We start from the raw sequence: 20,536 nt of genomic DNA on the forward strand, positions 1-20,536 counted from the left end.
GCTACACAGCTAGGAAGTGGAGACGCTAGGATTCAAATTCAGCTATGGCTGAATCCAAAGCCCACATACTTGATCACTGCATTATAGTTCCCTAGAAAAGCATGGACTAAGAGACTAAGACTGGAATTTGGCTCCTGGATCACTGCATTACAGTTCCCTAGAAAAGCGTGGACTAAGAGACTAAGACTGGAATTTGGCTCCTGGCTCTTACATTTCTTAGTGCTATAACCGTGGGCAATTACTTAGCAAATGCATATTAATTCTAATTTCAATAAAATGACAGTAACAACTACTACCCTTTCTATTTATCTTGCATGAATGTTACGAAGATTGAATAAGATCATTTATGTCAAAGTGTTTCATAAAAATTTTAAAGTGCATTGCAAACGAAAACAATTTTCATTACTCATTCTAATCAGAATTCCTTAATCTTCTAAGCTATTTAAAAGAGAAAAATTTAAAGGTAAAAGGAGAATGCTTAAAAATACTTGTACTCCATGTTCAAGGCTGCATTTGCTGTTTAAAAGAGCAATCTCATTGGTCTTTAACTCTGCCGCATCATATCTGCTGCTCTGTCAAAGTCATCCATCAATTAGACACTGTAGTGGGATGCCAGAATTGAAAGCCACATAGCACATTATTACCAACAGAACGCCAAAACTCGTAAGGTGGCTGCAGGTACAGATGGTTTCATTCGGCCTCCTATCTTTGACAGAGCATCCATCAGATGACCAGCCTCCTCTGCCACCTGTCGGCATTGGGAAGAGTATCTGTCAGCAAGTAACCACACCAGCGATCCTCCCACTTCTCCCACTCAACCACTCAAGACTTTGAAAAGGTTATGACTGGAACCTACTGTTTCTGTCCAAGTCCCAAAATGCACACCTCACTGTTAAGTCACCATCCTGCAGGAGAAAGAAAAAAAAAATCACAAATGATTAACTTACTGAACTGAAAAAAAGTGAAAAGCAATCGGAACAAAATCATGGTATTTTAAATTTCAGAATCTTGGGCTTGAGTTTTGGAGAGTTCTCATTTTACATGATCCCTAGAAGCAAGTGAGCCGAATACAGGCCAGCACTCCTTAAACTTATCTATTGTGCACAGGAATCACTTTGGGACCTGGTTAAAATGCACATTCAGACTCAGCGGGTTTGGGGAGGCCTGAGAGTTCGACATGTCTCGCAAACTCCTAGGTGATGCCTATGCTGCAGGTCTGCAGACCACATGCTGAGTAGTGAGGTCATAGGGTACATTCAATGTGAGCTGAGCTGAGAGATGTTATCTCTTTGGAGGTGAGAATCAGGCCAGCAGCCACAGATCTACACGCACTGAAATCCCGCAGTTAATACGTGTACGAGCTACTTTTGCACCAATTGTTCTTATAAATTAGGTGGTCAATTATTAAGCACGTTAAAACCCAGTGCAGTGACTGCCTGATTCGAGTCTTACACAAGCCCACTGAGTTGACGGTTTTTGCTCATGGCTCTGCCTTTTCCAGGCCATGTCTTGTAGGCCTACTTGGCACAGGTGTTCCTGGTCAGTGACTGTTCTCTCCCCACCTGGCTCGTGTTGATGTGCTTCAATGTGACTGTCACATTTCTTGTCAAATTCTTGATGGTCAAGTTCCCAACACTTGATGATATGACATAGCTGATCAGAGAGAGGTTTTCCAGGGAAGGGTCCTAGGACACCAAAGAATCAGCAAGATGGCAAGGGAAGATAAGACATCATCAGCCAGTTTAGAGCTAGCAGAGACACTAAGGACTGTTTAGTCCACGTTGTCTATTTTACAACAGAGGTCAGAAATTGAGGGTTAGATGCAGATATTGTAATCTTGTTGTTTGTACTCTCACATTAACCAAAAACAAACAAACGAATAAAAAAAAGAATAAGAAGAAATTGAGGGTCAGAGAGCAAAGTGACTTTCACAAGGGACCATAGTGAGAAGCAGGGCCTGTTGCACTACGCAATGCCCTAAATATTGAGTTAAATTGCACAGATGGACACAACAGGATCTCATGAATCTTTAAAGGGAACATAATGTTAAGACATTTAAGCTGTGTGTCCCCAAGCAAATCAGTTAAACTCTCTGTGCCTCCACTGTCTCATCTGTAAAAAGGGGCAATAATTGTTTTTCCTTCACAGGGTTATTGAGAGGATTAAACATTTATAAGTGCTTAGGATAGTGCTTAGCAATTAGTAAATGCTATGTAAAAGTATCAGTTATTTATTATTGCCAACATCATTAGACCATGTTTACAAATGAACTGCAGGGTTTCAGCAATTCATTTCACTTATAGCTTAAGAATATTTGAAAATTAAAAGAAACAAAAATTCCTCTACCTCCAAATAGAATGGAAATCAAAAGCAGTGAGTGACAACTTTACCTGAAACAGGGCAGGTGTTTCAAAAAAGTTGAACTGAACCCTGGAAGCTAATTCCACATCATTAGCTGGTAAGTTACTCATCAGTGAGGAGGGAAGAGTAATAACACCAATACTATTCTCAGGAGCTTGAGTTTCCAGAGAAACCTGAAAATCAAGTGAAAAGATAATAAAAATGTCTGGAGCTAGTATCATGAGGAAATGGAAAACACAACTAATTAAGATGGAAGTTCATGTAAGGGCTGGATCTGCGGTGTCTCAACGTAAAGGGGCTTCTACTTTGGTTTCTCTGGTTGCTACTAAATTAAAAAGAGGAAGTGTAATGATGAGATGAGGCTCCCAAGCACGACAGGGAACATTTTAAGGATACACAGAAATAGGTAAAAATTAAGAAAGGACTCTAGACCCCAGGGAGACTCTAGCAGCTAACGCACCAGGTTAGTGACCGGTTACAGCAAAGTCTTCATATAACTATATGCTTATAAAGGAAAGGACCTCACAAAAAGTAAAACAAAAGGTGGTTCTACTCGGTGTTCCCAGCCCCCAGTCCCTCTAACAGGGGGACAGAAAACATTAGAAACAGGATGATATTCAGCGTCACCAAATACAACAGTGTAGTTATAATGGCTATCACAGTATTGAAATGGATTATTAAGTAGCTGATGCCCAGGCCAGGAGCGGTGGCTCATGCCTGTTAATCCCAGCACTCTGGGAGGCTGACGTGGGTGGATCACTTGAGCTCAGGAGTTCAAGACCAGCCTGAGCAAGAGTGAGACCCCATCTCCACTAAAAATGAAAAACTGAGGCAAGAGGATCGCTTGAGCCCAAGAGTTAGAGGTTGCTGTGAGCTATGATGCCATAGCACTCTACCCAGGGGAACACAGTGAGACTGTCTCAAAAAAAAGTAGCTGATACCCTTTCCTATTTCTCCCAATTGCCAAAGACCCTCCCCTGGACACCTCCTACCCCAAACTTCCATAATCCAGTTGCTAAAGGGTTGACACAAGGCACAACAGTGAACTGTGACATCCAAGACCAACATCTTTTTTGATTCTGTAATGCCTTACTGTCCTAGATGGTAAATACTTTGAATATCACCCCTGACTATACATAGTAATTACTCGAATCATGAAGTACAACAGAGACTACACAATCAATCAATCACAACGTACCTGAAGATTTTCAGCATCTTGAGCCGCAAAGGTAGTTGTGTCAAAATTACTGGCATTCACTTTGATCACGGCCAGAGCCAAAGAAGGGGAGGTTAGACTTATGGTCTGGTTTGAAAAATACAGCTGTAAGCCAATGTCATCCACTACTTTTAGCAATCTGTAAAGACAGGTGGCAGTTTAAACTTAGTGGTCTTACTTTGTCTCCCCATTCTGGGCAGAACATAGAGTAGCAACTAGAGAAATCATTATGAACCTAGTACTTGGGAGAAAAATATTTGGGGATAATGAATCACGTAAGCAGCATCATCATCATTTGAGGGCCCCCTCTCACGACCACTTTAGTTTGCTAAGTTGTACCTTTGAGCCACAGGAGCGAGTGTGGCAGGCGGGGAACGAAGGAGTTTGCTGACTTGGTTTATCATTTCTCCAGCAAGGTGAGGCTCCAAGCTCCCTAAGGCCAAAGACTTCTCCATCTGGGACACTTGGTTCTCAAGATCAGAAAAACTGCTGGTGTTGACAATTTCTATATCAAAGAGCCAAATCATTTTATGAACACACAGTGGAAACGCCATTAATAATGATAAACATACATAGACTCTGTGAACTAACAAAATCATTCCTAGGCATTTGTCCCAGAGAAGAAAAAAATATGTCTTAAGAAGACTTGTTCATGACTGTTTATAGTGGCCTTGTTCATAACAGTCCTAAACCCGAGATAGTTCAAATGTACATCATTGGAGAATGTGTAAACAAACTGTGGTATATTCATACAGTGAAATTGTACTCAGTATAAAAGGAATTAATGGCCCAAACATGGGTGGGGTATAGTGGCTCATACTGCAATCCTATCACTCTGGGAGGCTGAGGCAGGTGATCCCTTGAGCTCAGGAGTTCGAGACCAGCCTGAGTAAAAGCAAGACTCTATCTCTCCTAAAAATAGGGGAAAAAACAAAACAAAGCAAAAATCGTGTTGGGCACCTGTTGTCCTAGCTACTTGGGAGGCTGAGGCAAGAGGATTGCTTGAGCTGAAGAGTTTGAGTTTGCTGTGAGCTATGATGACACCACACCTCTACCCAAGGTGACACAGTGAGACTCTGCCTCAAAAAAAAAAAAAGGCCCAAACACACAACAACATGAATGTATCTCCAGTTGACCAATACATTATGCTAAGTGAAAGAAGCCAAACTCAAAAGGCTACATATTGTGTGATTCTTTTCACTTTACATTCTAGAAAAGCCAAAACTGTAGGGAAACAAAACAGATCCATGGTGGCCAGGGTCGGGGGTAGGTGCTAACTTCAAAGGGATGTGTGGGAACTTTGGGAGTGGTAGAGAAGTTGTATGTCCTGATTATGATGGTAGACACATGACTGTGGGTGTTTATTCAACTGCATAGAACAGTAAACATTTCATTTATCCATAGAACTGGATACACATTACTGTATATAAATTATACTTTGATAAATCTAACTAAAAATGTAAAAGCACATGAGTGTATTAGTATATGTTCATATAGGCACAAGTATACTTGATGTAATTTATATCGTGTATAGGATTTTACTGGGATCACTAGATGCTCTTTTGTGAAAAAGATAATATTGTGAAATCAGCAGCTGGACCATCCCCTGAAAGTCTGACTTTCAATGGTGTTTCTAATTGAGAAACACTGCTCCAAACCCGTCTTTAACAACAAATGACTCTTCTTTTTACCATCTAACATCCTATTTCTTATTTTGCATAGTCTCTTCTAATCTTACCTATGTATATTTACACTGTTATAAACACACTGTGCAAATTATTTGCTGTCGGGCTATTTTCACTTCATATCTGGACTTGATAAATGCCCCCAAGTTTCTGTATAGCTGTTCCAATGACTTCCATGGTTGCATAATAGTCCTTGTGTTGACTCTTACTTAAGCATTCCTCTCTTCCGGAAGACTTAATGTTTACCTACTTTTTAGCTACCAGGTAACCACCCAATCTGCATCCTTATGTATATGTCACTTTGCTTCTGTTGCCTTATGAGTAGAAGTCCAGCTGCCAGAGGCCACCTTGCTGGGGTTTTTGCATAGCCTTCAAAGTTGATCGTAAGGGTCAATGGGAGTGGCTTTGGAGAAAGGGTATCTTAGGCCCTGCGCAATGAACTTCAATTTTACTTAGTTTTCATCAGCCATTGAACCTTCTCTTGACATGAGCTGGAGTGATTTTAAAATTTGGCCTGAAATACTGTATTTATGTTTGTAAAAAAAAATTATTGATGACAGAGCAGTGCAAATTCAAAGAAATAGCAAGTCATTTGGCAGAAACTCCAGATCTCCTGGGGATGCTGGCACCATGGCAGAGGACGTAGGGGACCACAATTTGAGCTCTAATCTAATGTCACCAAAAACTTGGCTTTGCCTCCCACCGCCCAAATTCTAGAGGAAGACCTGCTTCTCATGCACTGCACCGAAACTCCAGAGTATCCAGATTCCTCTCTGCTTCTTTCCCTCTTCCCTTTATCCCATAGCCTCAGCCTACTTTGGGCCTGGGGGCTCTTTGTGGTTTCCACAGCACCGCCTCATGCACCTTTGTTGTCAAGCCAAGGCAGTTAGTGATTTTACTTTGATCCTTACTAGAACAGGCTGAATCAGGAGAGCCAAGTCGCTTGTCCCCAGATCACGCTGTCTGTGACAGCTCATGAAGACCCAAGCATAGGTCTTCAGAATGTGTGTCCCCACCTGCAGCTACCCTGGCTCAGCCGCAGCTCTGTTACTCTGGAACCGACTGATTTTTAAGAAAACCGATTTTAAATCGGTTAAAATGGGGCTGCTGTGTTTAATAGATCAAAAGTTTTCTCTTCAGAATGTTGAAAACAGTGGCCTGACAACCTTTTGTAGAAGAAAGAAGCCTATGAAATAACCGTCTCCATAAAACAAGATCTGTGCTTGCTGTTTAGTGATTTATCTGCTATGTTGGCCAAAACACTCAAACTCAGCCACACTATGTTGTATGAATGCCTAAAGGAAAGCTCAAGAAATCAAGCAAACATCATTTTTTTTTTGCAGTTTTTGGCTGGGGCTGGGTTTGAACCTGCCACCATCGGCATATGGGACCAGCGCCATACTCCTCTGAGCCACAGGTGCTGCCTGCAAACATCATTTTTTTAAGAAAAAAAAAGGAGCAATGTGGCTTTATTAGAGATATCTTGATTTGCAGATATCTGCAGGCTAGCAGCTGCAGTTCAATAGCCAAAATCCCAGTAACCTGAGAGCAGCTCAGCTCCTTGTATTTACCTTTCGTGCCAGGAGGCGTGCTGGTGGTGACACTGACACTGACATTCACGGAGGCCTTCGTGGTGAGAGAGGAAAGTGAGGCTTTCGCAGGCGGTAGAATACTTGAAGGATCGGTTTGGGGTGTGGGGGAAGAGATAGTTCCAAATTGGGGGGGCACATCAATGGCAGTGCTGGAAGCTACGGGAGCTGAAGGCTGAGGAGGAGGGGGGTGACTCTCCTTTGTTGGAGAAGGAGCCTTGTGATCTAGGGGCTCAGCGGAAGAGATGGCACTGGAAACCTGGGAAAGAACAGTGGCTGGAGGCACAACTGGGATGGATTCTCTGGAAGGAGAAAATGGCAGGCCGTGTTGATGATCAGCAAGACAGACAACGGGATCCTGCAGATCGCTGAAGGAATGAACCAGAGAGACGCTTGTGAGACTCCACCCAGCTGATGTGGTTATTGACAAGTCAGGGTCTTGCGCTTCCAGCCGCTAACATTTCACACCCTCTGTGCATCTGCCACCGGCCTCTGCCCCTGTCCACTCCCACCATCTACTTCCTGGGAGAGGAATTAGCAAGGAGGGATGCTCACCTATGAAGTCCCACTTCCGGTTCACTAGTCCACTGCTGCTCTGGGTTCAATGCATGCATTACCATTTATTAATCAATTGATGAAATGTTTCTCTGTGTTCCTGGGTCAGGGAAGCTGTTAAGTGCTCTGTGATCCAACCGGATTCCATATACTAAGAATCTGTCCTAATCAACTTTCTTATTGCTACAGCCTGGCATAGTAGTAACTGGCACATGGTAAGTGACCAAGGAATGTTGGCTAAATGAGAAAGTAAATCAATCACTGGGGCCAAAGTGATGGTTCCCACCTTGTACCTCAACTATGTCCTCAAGGTTGCTTTAACTCAGTGGTTCTCAACCTTGGCTGTGCATGAGAACTACCCAGAGAACTTGTTAAAATATATACTGTGTGTAGATTTCAGTAGCCTATTCCTCAGTGTGTCATTCAGTTGGTCTTGGGACAGGGAGTGGGGTTCCCAGGCATGGTTATTTTCTAAACTCCCTACTGATTTTCATGGGCATCAAAGGTTAAGAAGAACTCACCTACTACCTGGCAAAAGATCCATCAGTGTTGAGGGATCTTGGGGGAAAAGCAACTAGAGGGGACAATAAATTATTATCCAGGGAAGCCACTAATGGATCTAGTTTTAGATGGAAACTCAGAACACCCATGAGAATGGGTTTTGGAGCTTCTCTTGGGTGACAGGAAGGAGAAATATTAGGTCAAGGAGTCTAAGGCAAGTCATATCCCTACAAAGAAAAGCCATCTTGGACCAGTCTGGCTGGGTCCGTGGCCATATGCCTCCCTGTACGCACTGAGGTTCAGGGCAGCAGTGAGGACACAGGGTGTCAGACTGTCAGGAAGATGATGAATCGAGAAGCATTGGCTTGGGCTTCTGCTCTTGCTACTCCTGTGGACAATTCACTCAGTTCCCTAAACCATATACTGCAGCAACCCATCTGGCCAAGTTGTGGTCAAGGTGCTTTAACAAAATGTCAATTACATTTTCATCTGATTATCTGGGAGCGTGCAGAAGCCAAACCCCAACATGGGCTCCCATTTACTGGGCTCAGCTATGAAGAGGTTGCCTCATATTCCTCCTGTCACTTATGCTAGTCACAGCCCCCCATCCACCATGGGGGACACAGGGAGCAGCAGAGCAATGCCCATTAGACACACATTAGAGAGAGCAGATGCACATTAGAACCCCCCACTCCAAACCAGCTGACCTGGAATCTCTGGCAGAGGTTATAAGCAGCAATATTTTTTTTTTGGACAGGGTCTCACTCTGTCACCCAGGCTGGAGTGCAGTGGTACAATCATAGCTCACTGTAACCTCAAACACCTGGGCTCAAGCAATTCTCCCACTTCAGCCTCCCAAGTAGCTGGAACTACCAGCCTATGCCACCATGATTGGCTAATTTTTTAATCTTTTGTAGGGATGGGGTCTTGCTATATTGTCCAGGCTGGTGTTAAATTCCTGGCCTCAAGCAATCCTCCTCCTGCCTCAGCCTTCACATTGCTGGGATTACAGGTCACCACACCAGGCACATATTCATTTCAATGTGCTTCTTTACTGAGGTATAGCTTACATATAAAAAAGCATATTAATCTCTATCTTACATTTAGAACTTGATGAATTTTTATATAAGTATAGACCTATGAAAACCAGAGCATTCCACCCAGATGAAAACACAGAGCATTTCCAGTACCCCAGAAGGCCACTTCGACACTTTAGCATATTTTAAAAGTGCCCCAGGTGTTTCTAATGGACAATCTTAAGAACGAATATATTAGAAAGACCTCTAGTGATCATTTAATTCTAGCCCAGTGGTTCTCAAACTTGGTTGCACAGTAGAATCACCTCACCTGAAAGTTTATATAAACCTAGAAGCCCACGCTATATCCCAGACCAATCTCTGAGGGTGAGAGGCAGGCATCTGTGTTTTAAAAATACCCAAGATGGATTCCAAAATGTGGGCAGGCTGCAAGCCACAGCACTGCTCCTCCGTTTAGGCCCTCAACACTGAAAGTGGGGTCCATGAACCAGTAGCACTGGCTTTGCTGGGGAGCTGGTTAGAAACGCAGAATCTCAGGCCCCATTCCAGACCAACTGGATCCGCATCTGCACTTTAACAAGATCTTCAGTGATTAATATGCACGGTAATGCTTGAGAAGTGAAGCGCTAACATAATTCACGCCTCAATCTAACGGAGATCTAGTTCACATCTGCCTTGTACCTGAGAGTTCGAAGGTAAAAAAGCACCTGCTCTTGAATGTGCTTACACGGCTGGTTAAACGCTGGGGCCCAGGCCAGACACCAGTTTCACATTCTGCTCTCTTTTCTGTGTCCTGCTTCTTTCAACAGCTTCCTGAATTTACATCTATCAGGGGTCAGTGGGGCTGCCTAAAAAGGGCAATGGTCTTTTGAATCAATCTCAGTGCTGCCAGAAATTCTATCCTCCAAATGGGGCTCAACTTTCTAGCTTAAAAGGGCATATTAAGTTTAATGGGGCATGTTACTCCCTACTTTTTATTGCAGAAAATGCTACAATTCCTTACCTAAAGACTTTTAACTATTCCTAAAGGCCCAGTGTTTTAATATAGCCTAGAAATTTGACCCACACAGGGCAGACAGGCTACACACCTAGCCTTCTGTTCCCATCTGAGAAGTTTCACAATTAAACAAAAAAAGCATGTCTTTTTTTTTCCAAATACAATTTTTATCTGAGCGTAGAAAAATATAGAAATGTTGGAAAGTAAAAAAAAAAAAGAAAAAGTAAAAAATAAAATACTCATGATGCCAACAAGCAGGTCGATCAGTGGAAGCACTGTGGACATTTTCATTCATTTCCTTCCTGTTTTTTTCTGTGAATATTTTATACACCTGTGATCACGTGTACATGACTTTCAGAGTCTTCTTCTGTTTTGTAGCATCCAACTATGTTTCCCTCCATTGAGGCAATTATTTCAAGCCAGTAATTCTCACCTTTGGTTACCCATTATAATCATGAGAAGGGTTTTTAAAACCCTTCATGTAGCTCAGCGGCTAGGGTGCTGGCCACATACATACACCAGGGCTGGCGGGTACGAACCCCGTCCGGGCCTGCCAAAACAACAATGACAACTGCAACAAAAAAATAACCAGGAGTTGTGGTGGGTGCCTGTAGTCCCAGCTACTTGGGAGGCTGAGGGAAGAGAATCGCTTGAGCCCAAGAGTTGGAGGTTGCTGTGAGCTGGCACCATGGCATTCTACCCAGGGTAACATAGTGAGACCCTGTCTCAAAGAAAAAAAACAAAAAAAACCCTCCTGCCTAGGCCCAGACCAATGAAATCAGGATCTCTAAGGGTGGTGACCAGGAATCAGTATTTTCTTAAACATTTTAATTTGAACTAACTATAGGCTTACAGAAATACTGCAAAAACAATACAAAATTCAGTCCATCCCTCATCGAGCTTCCCCAAATGCCAACGTCCAACATCTCAAAAACCTATCAAAGAGAATTAAATCCAAACAACTACTGAAATTTGTATCTGACAAAGGTGGCATCTCAAATCACTGCAAAAAGATAGATTTTTCAAGAAATGGTGCTGAGACTCCTGGTAAACATTTCGAAGAAGCTAAAATTAGACACAAACCTTGCCCCTTACACAAGAAGAAACTCCAAGTGGATCTAAATGTGAAAAATGAAACCACATAACTACTAGAAAAACATAAAAGTGAATTTCTCTATATTCTGGGTGTAGGGAAAGGTTTTTTAACTGTAAATCCAAATTCACAGGCAATATAAGAAAAGACTGGTCAGGCTTGGGCATAGTGGCTCATGCCTGTAATCCCAGCACTTTGGGAGGCCAAGGCAGAAGGAAGGATCACTTGAGGCCAAAAGTTTGAGACCAGCCTGGGCAAGATAATGAGACCCCTATCTCCAAAAAACTTTTTAAAAATTAGCTTGGTATGGTGGCATATGCTTATAGTCTGAGCTATTTGGGGAAGGCTGAGGTGGAAGGATCTCTTGAGCCCACGAGTTCAAGACTACAGTGAGCTATGATTGTGCCACTGCACTCCAGCCTGGGTGTTAGAGTGAGACCCTGTCTCCAAAAATAAGTAAATAAATAATTTGCACGACAAAGACATGATAAACATCCGAAGACAACTGACAAACTGGGAGAACACAACATACACCACAGATAAAGAGATGATAGCCCCGATATATAAAGTTCTCTTGAAGATTGATTAAATAGCCATTGAAAAAAATGAGGAAAAGACATGAACATGCAATTCACATAAAGCCACAAAAATAGCCCCCAAATATATGATAAAATGTTCAGATTCAGTTTTGTGTGCATGTGTCCCAATAAAACAGACTCAGCTGGCAGCAGCACCCATAGGTCAGTGGGTAGGGTGCTGGTCACATACGCCAAGGCTGGTGGTTCGAACCCAGCCCAGGCCAGCTAAAATAACAATGACAACTGCAACAAAAAAAATAGCCAGGCATTGTAATGGGTGCCTATGGTCCCAGCTACTTGGGAGGCTGAGGCAAGAGAATTGCTTAAGCCCAAGAGTTTGAGGTTGCTGTGAGCTGTGACACCACGGCATTCTACCCAGGGCAACAGTTCGAGTTCTGTCTCAAAACAAAAACAAAAACAAAAAAACCAGACTCAGCCATAATAAGAGAAATGCTAATCAAAGTAATACTGAGATTCCATTTTTCACCTATCAGACTGGCAAAATTATTTTAAATGACAAAGCATTTAGTTGGTAAGTCTGTGGGCCATCAGGATACTTTTAATGCTTCCTAGGCTATTCCAATGTTCAGCTAAGGTTGCGAACCATTGATTTCAGGCAATGGCCCAAGTGGAAACTTCATAGTATAGCAGAAAAGTGTGTGTGAAAGCCTTTTTTCACTACTGAAATTCCCAAACTCTTTAGCCAGCATGGTGATTAAACATTATTTTTTTTCTTTTTTGCAAAAGGGTCAGCATGTTTGCTACGTACCATTGCAGTTTTGCCAAGTCCTCTGGGGAGGAAGGGCAGGGTGTCCTGACAGAACAGCAGCAGTGTTCTGGAGGAGACAAAAGAAGAAGGAAGAAGAAAATTCATGGTCAAGGATAAAGCAAGATGGAAGCCAGAAGCCTTACAGTTCTTACACAGCTGTGTTCTAAAGAGCGATTTTCTAAAATAGGCAATAAAATTAATTAGATGCCATTAACTGGACAATTACATACTGAATGCATAGTAAATACTCAAAAACATTTGAGTGAATATTTTTGTGGTTATATGAATGCAGTATCAATCACTCTTCAGCAATTGCTAAGAGGAATTCTGATGTAGCATCCTGCAGAGCAGGATGCTGAGGCAAATCAGCCAGACACACCATGACCAACACTGTGCGGCCTCACTTATGTGTGGAATCTAAAATAATCGAACTCTGTTTAGTGTGAGTTCAATTCGATAGTATTTTGTACTAAAATAAAAGCTTAAGGACCTGACAAAAATAAATGAATAAAATGGCCAAACTCACAGAAACAGAGACTGAAATGGTACTTACTAGGGGGTGATGGGAGATTGGTGAGATGTGGGTCAAAGGACACAACATTTCATTCAGACAAGAGGAATAAGTTAAAAAGATCCATTGTACATGAACAACACGTTGACAACAGTTAATAATGATGTATGGTACGCACATTATAAAAATTTTTAGACAGACTGTGTTATGGTCCATTATTTCACTTCCAAGAAACACAGTTGACATGATTTCACAGTTTTCTGATTCATATGTGTAAGTTTTAACTTGCCTGGCTTACTGGTGTTGCTAGGAGGGCTCGTTTACTTCCCCTCCACGTGGACTTTACACGTTTTGGTTTTTGTATATCTCAAAACTTTTGTAATGACCCACAGAGATTTAAAAATTGCTAGCAGAGTAGACTTTAAATGTTCCTACCACAACAAAATGATAAGTGTGTGAGGTAATGCAGATGTAAATAGCTTAATTTAGCCATTCCACAATGCAAATCCAAATACCGTGTGGCACGCCGTAAATATACACAGTAGCAAAACATCGAACACTTCAAACAGAATTTATTCCTCAATAGGGTTTGTTTTATTATGTTTTCAAATATGATATAGTTAAGTTTTATTAGAAAGCAGGAAAAACAACTGTCTGGGGCTCTCTGAAAATTGCCCCAGGACCAAGGAGTCAAAACAGAAAGTTGTAATATATGCAGATATATTAATTATCTTTTCAGTTGAAAAAATAACACATCAAAATCACACCAAGATGAACACAGTAATAAGGATAGAGATGACTTACCCAGGGGTCGAATCTTTACACTTTTCAAAGCAAGTATGACAGCACATACATTTGTTGTCTTATTCAGTTTTATTGTGAAAGTACAATTTAATGTGCTGTAAAGAGAAATATACACAACCAGAATGTTACAAAACTGGAAACCTACCTATCTCTTTGTAATTGCTTTTGCAGACTTAGAGTGAGGAACGGGCACACTGACACTGTGAACTTGAAATGCCACCCCAATAAGCTTGTAAATACCCATTTATAGTGGTCTGAACTTTATCCAAAAGGCTTTATACTAAGAGACTTTTATAGAGGTTCACATTGACAGGGGTTACAAACCAGAGACCCTCTCACCACACACTGGTTCTTTTTGTCTCCCCAACAGGCAGGGGTAGAACAAGTCAGTTGACATGTGTGGTCTTATCCCCATCCCCTCCCCCACTCCAGCTGGCCACTGGTTGGTGTCTATAGGCGTCTGAGTTTCCATCATGGAAGCCCTTTCACATACCAGCCTGGATGAGCCTCAAAGTCTCTTAAATCCCAAATTTCTCTGGCAGTTCAATCTAGACCAGTGGTTCTAGACAGCGACCTATGGGTGGCGACCCCTTTGTAATAATGAAAATACATCCTGCATATCAGATATTTACATTACGATTCATAGCAGTAGAAAAATTACGGCTATGAAGCAGCAACGAAAATAATTTTATGGTTGGGGGTCACCACAACATGAGGAACTGTATTAAAGGGTTGTGGCATTAGGAAAGTTGAGAACCACTGATCTAGACCATCAGATAACTTTGATTTTAAGACATTCTCTTTGTTTCTACTTTAGCTTTGATTTAAGTGGGAAAAAATTTCATGTTGCAAATAACAAAAAGAGGTAAGTTAAATGAACTAAATACATCCACTGGATAGGGATTCAACCCTCAATTTTACAGAAGATTTGCCCTTATTTGTACCAATGAATAGTCTGATAAATGAAAATTGTCATTTTCTAGGACTTTGGCTCTCATGGAATGCTCAGGATTCCAATAGTGAGATTATTGTCCAAAAAACCACTGGGTTTGTGCAGCAAGGACAGCCGATGGATACAATTTTTTTCTTTTCTTTTGTTTTTTTTTGAGACAAAAATTTCATTCTGTTGCCCTGGGTAGAGTGCCATGGCGTCATAGCTCACACAACCTCAGTCTCTTGGGCTCAAGTGATCCTATTGCCTCACCCTCCCAACATAGCTGCCACCACATCTGGCTAGTTTTTCTATTTTCAGTAAAGGCAGGGTTTCACTCTTGCTCAGGCTGGTCTCCAACCCCTGAGCTCAGGCGATCCACCCACTTCGGCCTCCCAGAGTGCAGCCCCAGTAGACACAATTTAAAATGACAATCTATGTAACCCCAGATGATTGTTGGACAATCTCTGATTCACCACTGTATGTACTTCTTAGTTTTTCCTTTTCTCTTTCTTTTTAATCTTTTTCTTTCACCCTCTCCTTCTTCTCCCAAGCTCAATATTATGTTCCTTTTTTTCGGTCTGGTCTCTGCCCTGCCTGGACCACTGTGAGCCATTTCTTGGTTATATAGGTGGCACTTGAGGCTAGAGTGAATGACCTGACAGCGATCATTCCTCTGAGCTTCATAAAGAAATGAGAAGATGGATGTGATGTATCATTGTTTGGAAAGGTAAAAGTATTTAAATCCAAAGTTTCACTAAGATGTATTTATTTCAGAGGAACTCACTGACTTTGCAATTTAACTAAATTTCCCTAATACTTTTATTTCTCATAAACGGAGAAATAATGATATTTATAAAAGCATTAAAAATGACTGACCTTTGGGTCTCTGCTATAGCACACACTATAAAATAAGTCTGAAACAAACAAAGGAAATATACATGTTATTTTGACAGTTGGAAATGTCAGCAAAGATGACCCAGGGCTAATCACAGAATTTTAGAACCACAAGAACCCCTAGGGATCATCAATTCACAGTCAGATTCCCAGCATATCATCAAAGCTATTCGAGCCATAAAAGCTGGGGTTGGATACCTCCGGTGTTGGAGAGATCACTACTACACAAGAGAGCTCATTCCCCCAGAGTTTTTATTTTAAGAGACTTTAGGTTTTACATGAGGTAAAATCTACTTCCTTGTAATGTCTACTCATTGCTCCTACTTCTGATATTTGTAATAACAGAACTAGTCCATTCATTCTTTTACACAACAAATGTGGGGGAATTTGAATACACATCTCCCCAGCAATGCAGAACTTCATGCCTTCCCCCCAAATAGCAATAATTATAAACAAGGCACAGCGTGTATTATGATTACCTCACTGAGAGTTTGCAGAGTTTTGTTGAGCTCTGATCGTCTGTTAATAAAATGAATGAGAGAAATTGACATTAAGGAGACCATCAGTGATACGAAATTCAAAACAAGTTACATTTTTAGTAATTAAAACAAGCACATGGTATTCATTACAGTGTTCACTTTGAAGAAAGACAGAGTATAATCAGAGATTCCTATGTGGCAAAAATAAATTATTTATATGACAAGGGAAACTATCCAGACAGGGGCTGTATCAGTTCTAGCCAAGAGCAAGATATAAATTATGGCTGAACAATCTTGTTATTCATTAGGCTACTACAAACTCCAGCCAGCTTCCTCTGGTAGAAGGCCAGAAAAGAGCTGGCCTGCGGTGAAAATTTCTGAGAGGGGCAAGCCACTCACCCCGGGGACCCTGTACCTCTGATTTCTTCCTTGTTACCCTCTTCAACTGACCTAACCTGCCCTCTCTTGCCCTGCCTTCCCCTCACAACTCCCTCTAGAAATTTCTTATTCCTTTCCTCCAATCTTACTCCAACAACACTTTACTTTCTTCAAAGAGGCAGGGCTTCTTTGAAGCTAACATGAAGTTATGATGAGAGAAATCTAGCTAAAGAATTCACTCCAAGACAACGGCTCTCAACCAGGGGAGACTCTGCCCCCCCAGGGAATATTTGGCAATTGTCTAGGGACAGTTTGGGTTTTTATATTGGAGAAGGTGCTGGAGGCATGCAGTGGGTAGAGGCCAGGGATGCCAACTAGCACCCTACTATGGACAGGAGAGCCCCCATAACAAAGAATTATCACACCTAAAACGTCAAAAAGTGCCAAACCTGAAAATCCCTGCTCCGAGGAATGGTGGCACCAGGAAGGGTCTGGAGGAAGAGCAGGGTCATGGCAGTGGTCAGCTCCTTTCTCAAGTCCTCAAAAAGCCACTCCTCCCTAACTATACTCAAAGGCCACCTGCTTTCTGGGCTTTCCCTGTCCCCTCCAGTCAGGTATGACTGCTCCACCTGCTATATTCAGATACATAGAACATCCCTTGGTACCCTAAACATGCCACCTTCGGTGCACTGTCTCCTCCAGCTGACTGTAGGGCAGGGATTTTTAAGCAGCATGCTGCAACACACTGGTTTGTGGTGAGAGGATCTTAGTTGTGCCTTGAAAACTTTTAAAGATCATTAATAAAATTCTTTTTTTTTTTTTTTTTTGCAGTCTTTGGCCGGGACTGGGTTTGAACCCACCACCTCCAGCATATGGGGCCAGCACCCTACTCCTTTGAGCCACCGGAACCGCCCTCTTTTTTTTTTTAGAGACAGAGTCACACTTTGTCACTCTTGGTAGGGTACCGTGGTGTCATAGCTCACAGCAACCTCAAACTCTTGGGCTCAAGCTATTCTCTTGCCTCAGCCTCCTGAGTAGTTGGGACTACAGGTGCCCGCCACAACGCCCAGCTACTTTTAGAGAAGGGGTCTTGCTCTGGTTCAGGCTGGTCTCAAACCTGTGAACATAGGCAATCCACCCGCCTTGGCCGTCCAGAGTGCTAGGATTACAGGTGTGAGGCACTGTGCCCACCCCTTAATTAAATTATTTTCAAAAGAAGTTTGAAGCACAGTAAGTATATTGTTTTTGCTACGCTTTTTCTTTTGATCAACATAATTTAAATGTGCTGTGGAGGTTGCAAAACACTGCTCTAGAGCCCTGGTTCTCCAAATTGGCCTCATCTGAGAAACGCCTATGGAGCATTTAAAACTAGTGCTGCCCTGGGTGACGCCTGTGGCTCAAGGAGTAGGGTGCTGGTCCCATATGCCGGATGGTGGTGGGTTCAAACCCAGCCCTGGCCAAAAACCACAAAACAAACAAACAAAAAAAATCTAACAAAAAAACTAGTGCTGCCCAGCACTGAGCCACCAAATACTGACTTAATTGTTATGGAGTGCAGGCAGGCACTAGGAGTTTTGAAAGCTCCCCAGGTGATTTTAATATGCAGGTAGTGATGAGAACCACTGTTCTAGACTTGGTTTTCCATGTCAGAGAGCTGAGTTTATCCCCCTCTGTAACCCCAAGGCTGGGTACATAGTAGGTGCTCAATAAATGCTTGGTAACCTTAACTGAACTCAACGCCACTTCTAGTGTAGTAATTAAGATTACTTTTTCAGATGTGTGCTAAGTTGTGTTCTAGTTGTAAATTGATGAATTTTAAAAAATGTATTATCACCCATCTAACGTTTAAAATCCTTCTAGGGCATTGATACTTTCTGCTTTTCATTTCACATACATAACTTTGAATAGTTAGGAAAGCTGCATTTTCATCAGGACATCAAAGAATAGGCATAAAGGACATGAAGTACACCCTGCCCCAATCCCAGTTCTCATTAGTTGAACATTTTAACCGCTATAAACTCGGTGGGCCCTAAGGATATTTGGTATCTGCCAAGTGGAATCATAGTGTTCCTCTCTGCTTAGGCACTGATGAATCGTCAGAAGCAGCCAGGTCCAAATGCTAACTTGAAAAGACCCATAAGAAGACCCTAGGAAAGGTTTTCTTTTCATTGTCATCACAGATACCAGAGCAAATTTAGTTCAAAAGTGTACAACAATCTCACTTGTGAGGTAGTAGCGATGTTAAGATAGGTGAATTTCATCTCTGATGCTGCTTCCCTGCCCTGAGGGAAGACATGCAGTTGGCCCTTTCAGTGACAGTCAGAGACAGCCATCAGGGTGGCCAACATGTTGACCTAGTTTAACTGAGGGCACGTATTGGTAACGCATTTCTCATTGTCTATGCTTGTCCTTGAAAGCTGAGGTCTATTAACAAAGTCCTCTCTCTGACTTGTGAATTACTGATGCTTCCAAAAAGCATGAAAAAATCATATACTTTGAATTCTTCTTTCTTTTTTTTGTAGAGACAGAGTCTCACTGTACCACCCTCGGGTAGAGTGCCGTGGCGTCACACGGCTCACAGCAACCTCTAACTCTTGGGCTTACGCGATTCTGTTGCCTCAGCCTCCCGAGCAGCTGGGACTACAGGCGCCCGCCACAACACCCGGCTATTTTTTCGTTGCAGTTTGGCCGGGGCTGGGTTTGAACCCGCCACCCTCGGCATATGGGGCTGGCGCCCTACTCACTGAGCCACAGGCGCCGCCCTGAATTCTTCTTTCAATCATGGTGGACACCAAATCATATTAAAACTCAAATACCAATTTAAAGGAAGCTATTAGGTAACTTCAGAGCATCAAAAAGAACAGCTTCATGGGGATATTAGTTGATGACACGTGACTGTGGTTAGTTTGCAAGGAAGTCAAGAATTAATTAGCTCTGTAACTTTGGGGTCTGTTTCTCACTTTTCACAGGCAAAGATGGCTCAACAAGTATTTTTTCATAGTTGATGTCTGAAGTTTTAAATCAAACAGCAGATTACTCACTTCAGTTCACTCAGGGACAGGACTCCAGTTAAGTTGCCATTCGTTATCTCTTGATTCTGTGAGAAGCACAAAACCATTAAGAATACAACAAACATTTTATTTCGTTTTTCTTCACCCTCTAACAAGAAGTTGTTCTTCAGCTTTGTTGCCTACCTAAAGAACTACACCCCAAAGACTGTCCTAACTACATGAAATATTGTCCATCAAATGATCAAGCTGCAATTATATATAGACAAGGGAGGAAGGGGGGAATAAATGGCTCTCCAAAGTTAATCCCTATTGGCTGAGACAGCTTTTGTTTTGTGTTTTCCTTAAAACAAAATTCTGAATCAGTAGCTTTTATATGCTAGTTTCTGTCTTTTCTTCATTTCAAGGAGTTCCACCAAAGAACACTTCTAAAGCTCTCACCATGAAAGGTCCCAGATGAAAGTAATAGACCCCAATTTAAAAAGGGAAACTTGATAGCAGCTATCACTGCATTTCTGGCCATCAGCTTATTGCCTGGCACATAGTAGGTGCTCAGAAATATTCACTGAATGAACAAACCACATTCAGCCAGAATCTTCGAAGCCAATTGAACAGGATCAGATTCAGAAGATTATTCTTAAGAGTCAACACATATATTTCTTCTTGCTGGAAATTGCTAATTTTAAATTTTAATTGGTAATATAATTGCATCATATTAAATTCCTATTCAGCAGCAATCCTAATGAAAACTAAAATATATTAACTATTAATAAAATAATCATGATTTCTATGAACTTAAGCCCTCAAGACAAAGCTAGGGATTCCATAACACCTATTTTATTTTAATTTGGTCACAAAAGTAAATATGCAAAAAATCATAAATAATATGAATCTTAAACAAATCTTTAAATATGCATGGATTCATCTTTTAAGATTGTAATAAGAAAAATCTTTAAAACCTACCAGAGTAACGTTGCTTTCTCCGTCATATCGAAACATTATCTCACCTCTAAAAAATACTAAAAATAAATTTTCAAAAATAAGTTTGAGACTTATATCTTTACAGCTTGAGGATTAATACAATATAAAAAGATTATCAAATTATAAAGTTTCATCAAATTCTTTGTTTTTATTCACATTTACTCTC

At 41.6% G+C, this 20,536-nt stretch overlaps 1 protein-coding gene across 1 annotated transcript in view; it reads right to left on the reverse strand.

The window, feature by feature from the left end:
* ADGRG2 (adhesion G protein-coupled receptor G2) overlaps positions 1 to 20,536 on the reverse strand; it is a 125,423-nt gene that overhangs the window by 16,294 nt on the left and 88,593 nt on the right. The window contains exons 10-22 of the mRNA XM_053579801.1: positions 20,353 to 20,408; positions 19,423 to 19,478; positions 16,004 to 16,043; positions 15,507 to 15,544; positions 13,697 to 13,791; positions 12,382 to 12,448; positions 6,834 to 7,219; positions 3,917 to 4,082; positions 3,560 to 3,716; positions 2,391 to 2,534; positions 1,563 to 1,685; positions 857 to 905; positions 645 to 748 (exon numbers count right to left, since the gene is read on the reverse strand). Coding sequence (XP_053435776.1) covers positions 645 to 748; positions 857 to 905; positions 1,563 to 1,685; positions 2,391 to 2,534; positions 3,560 to 3,716; positions 3,917 to 4,082; positions 6,834 to 7,219; positions 12,382 to 12,448; positions 13,697 to 13,791; positions 15,507 to 15,544; positions 16,004 to 16,043; positions 19,423 to 19,478; positions 20,353 to 20,408 — 1,481 coding nt within the window. The remainder of the gene's footprint in view (positions 1 to 644; positions 749 to 856; positions 906 to 1,562; positions 1,686 to 2,390; positions 2,535 to 3,559; positions 3,717 to 3,916; positions 4,083 to 6,833; positions 7,220 to 12,381; positions 12,449 to 13,696; positions 13,792 to 15,506; positions 15,545 to 16,003; positions 16,044 to 19,422; positions 19,479 to 20,352; positions 20,409 to 20,536) is intronic.

Source organism: Nycticebus coucang, chromosome X (assembly GCF_027406575.1).
Source record: "Nycticebus coucang isolate mNycCou1 chromosome X, mNycCou1.pri, whole genome shotgun sequence".
Classification (NCBI taxonomy): Eukaryota; Metazoa; Chordata; class Mammalia; order Primates; family Lorisidae; genus Nycticebus; species Nycticebus coucang.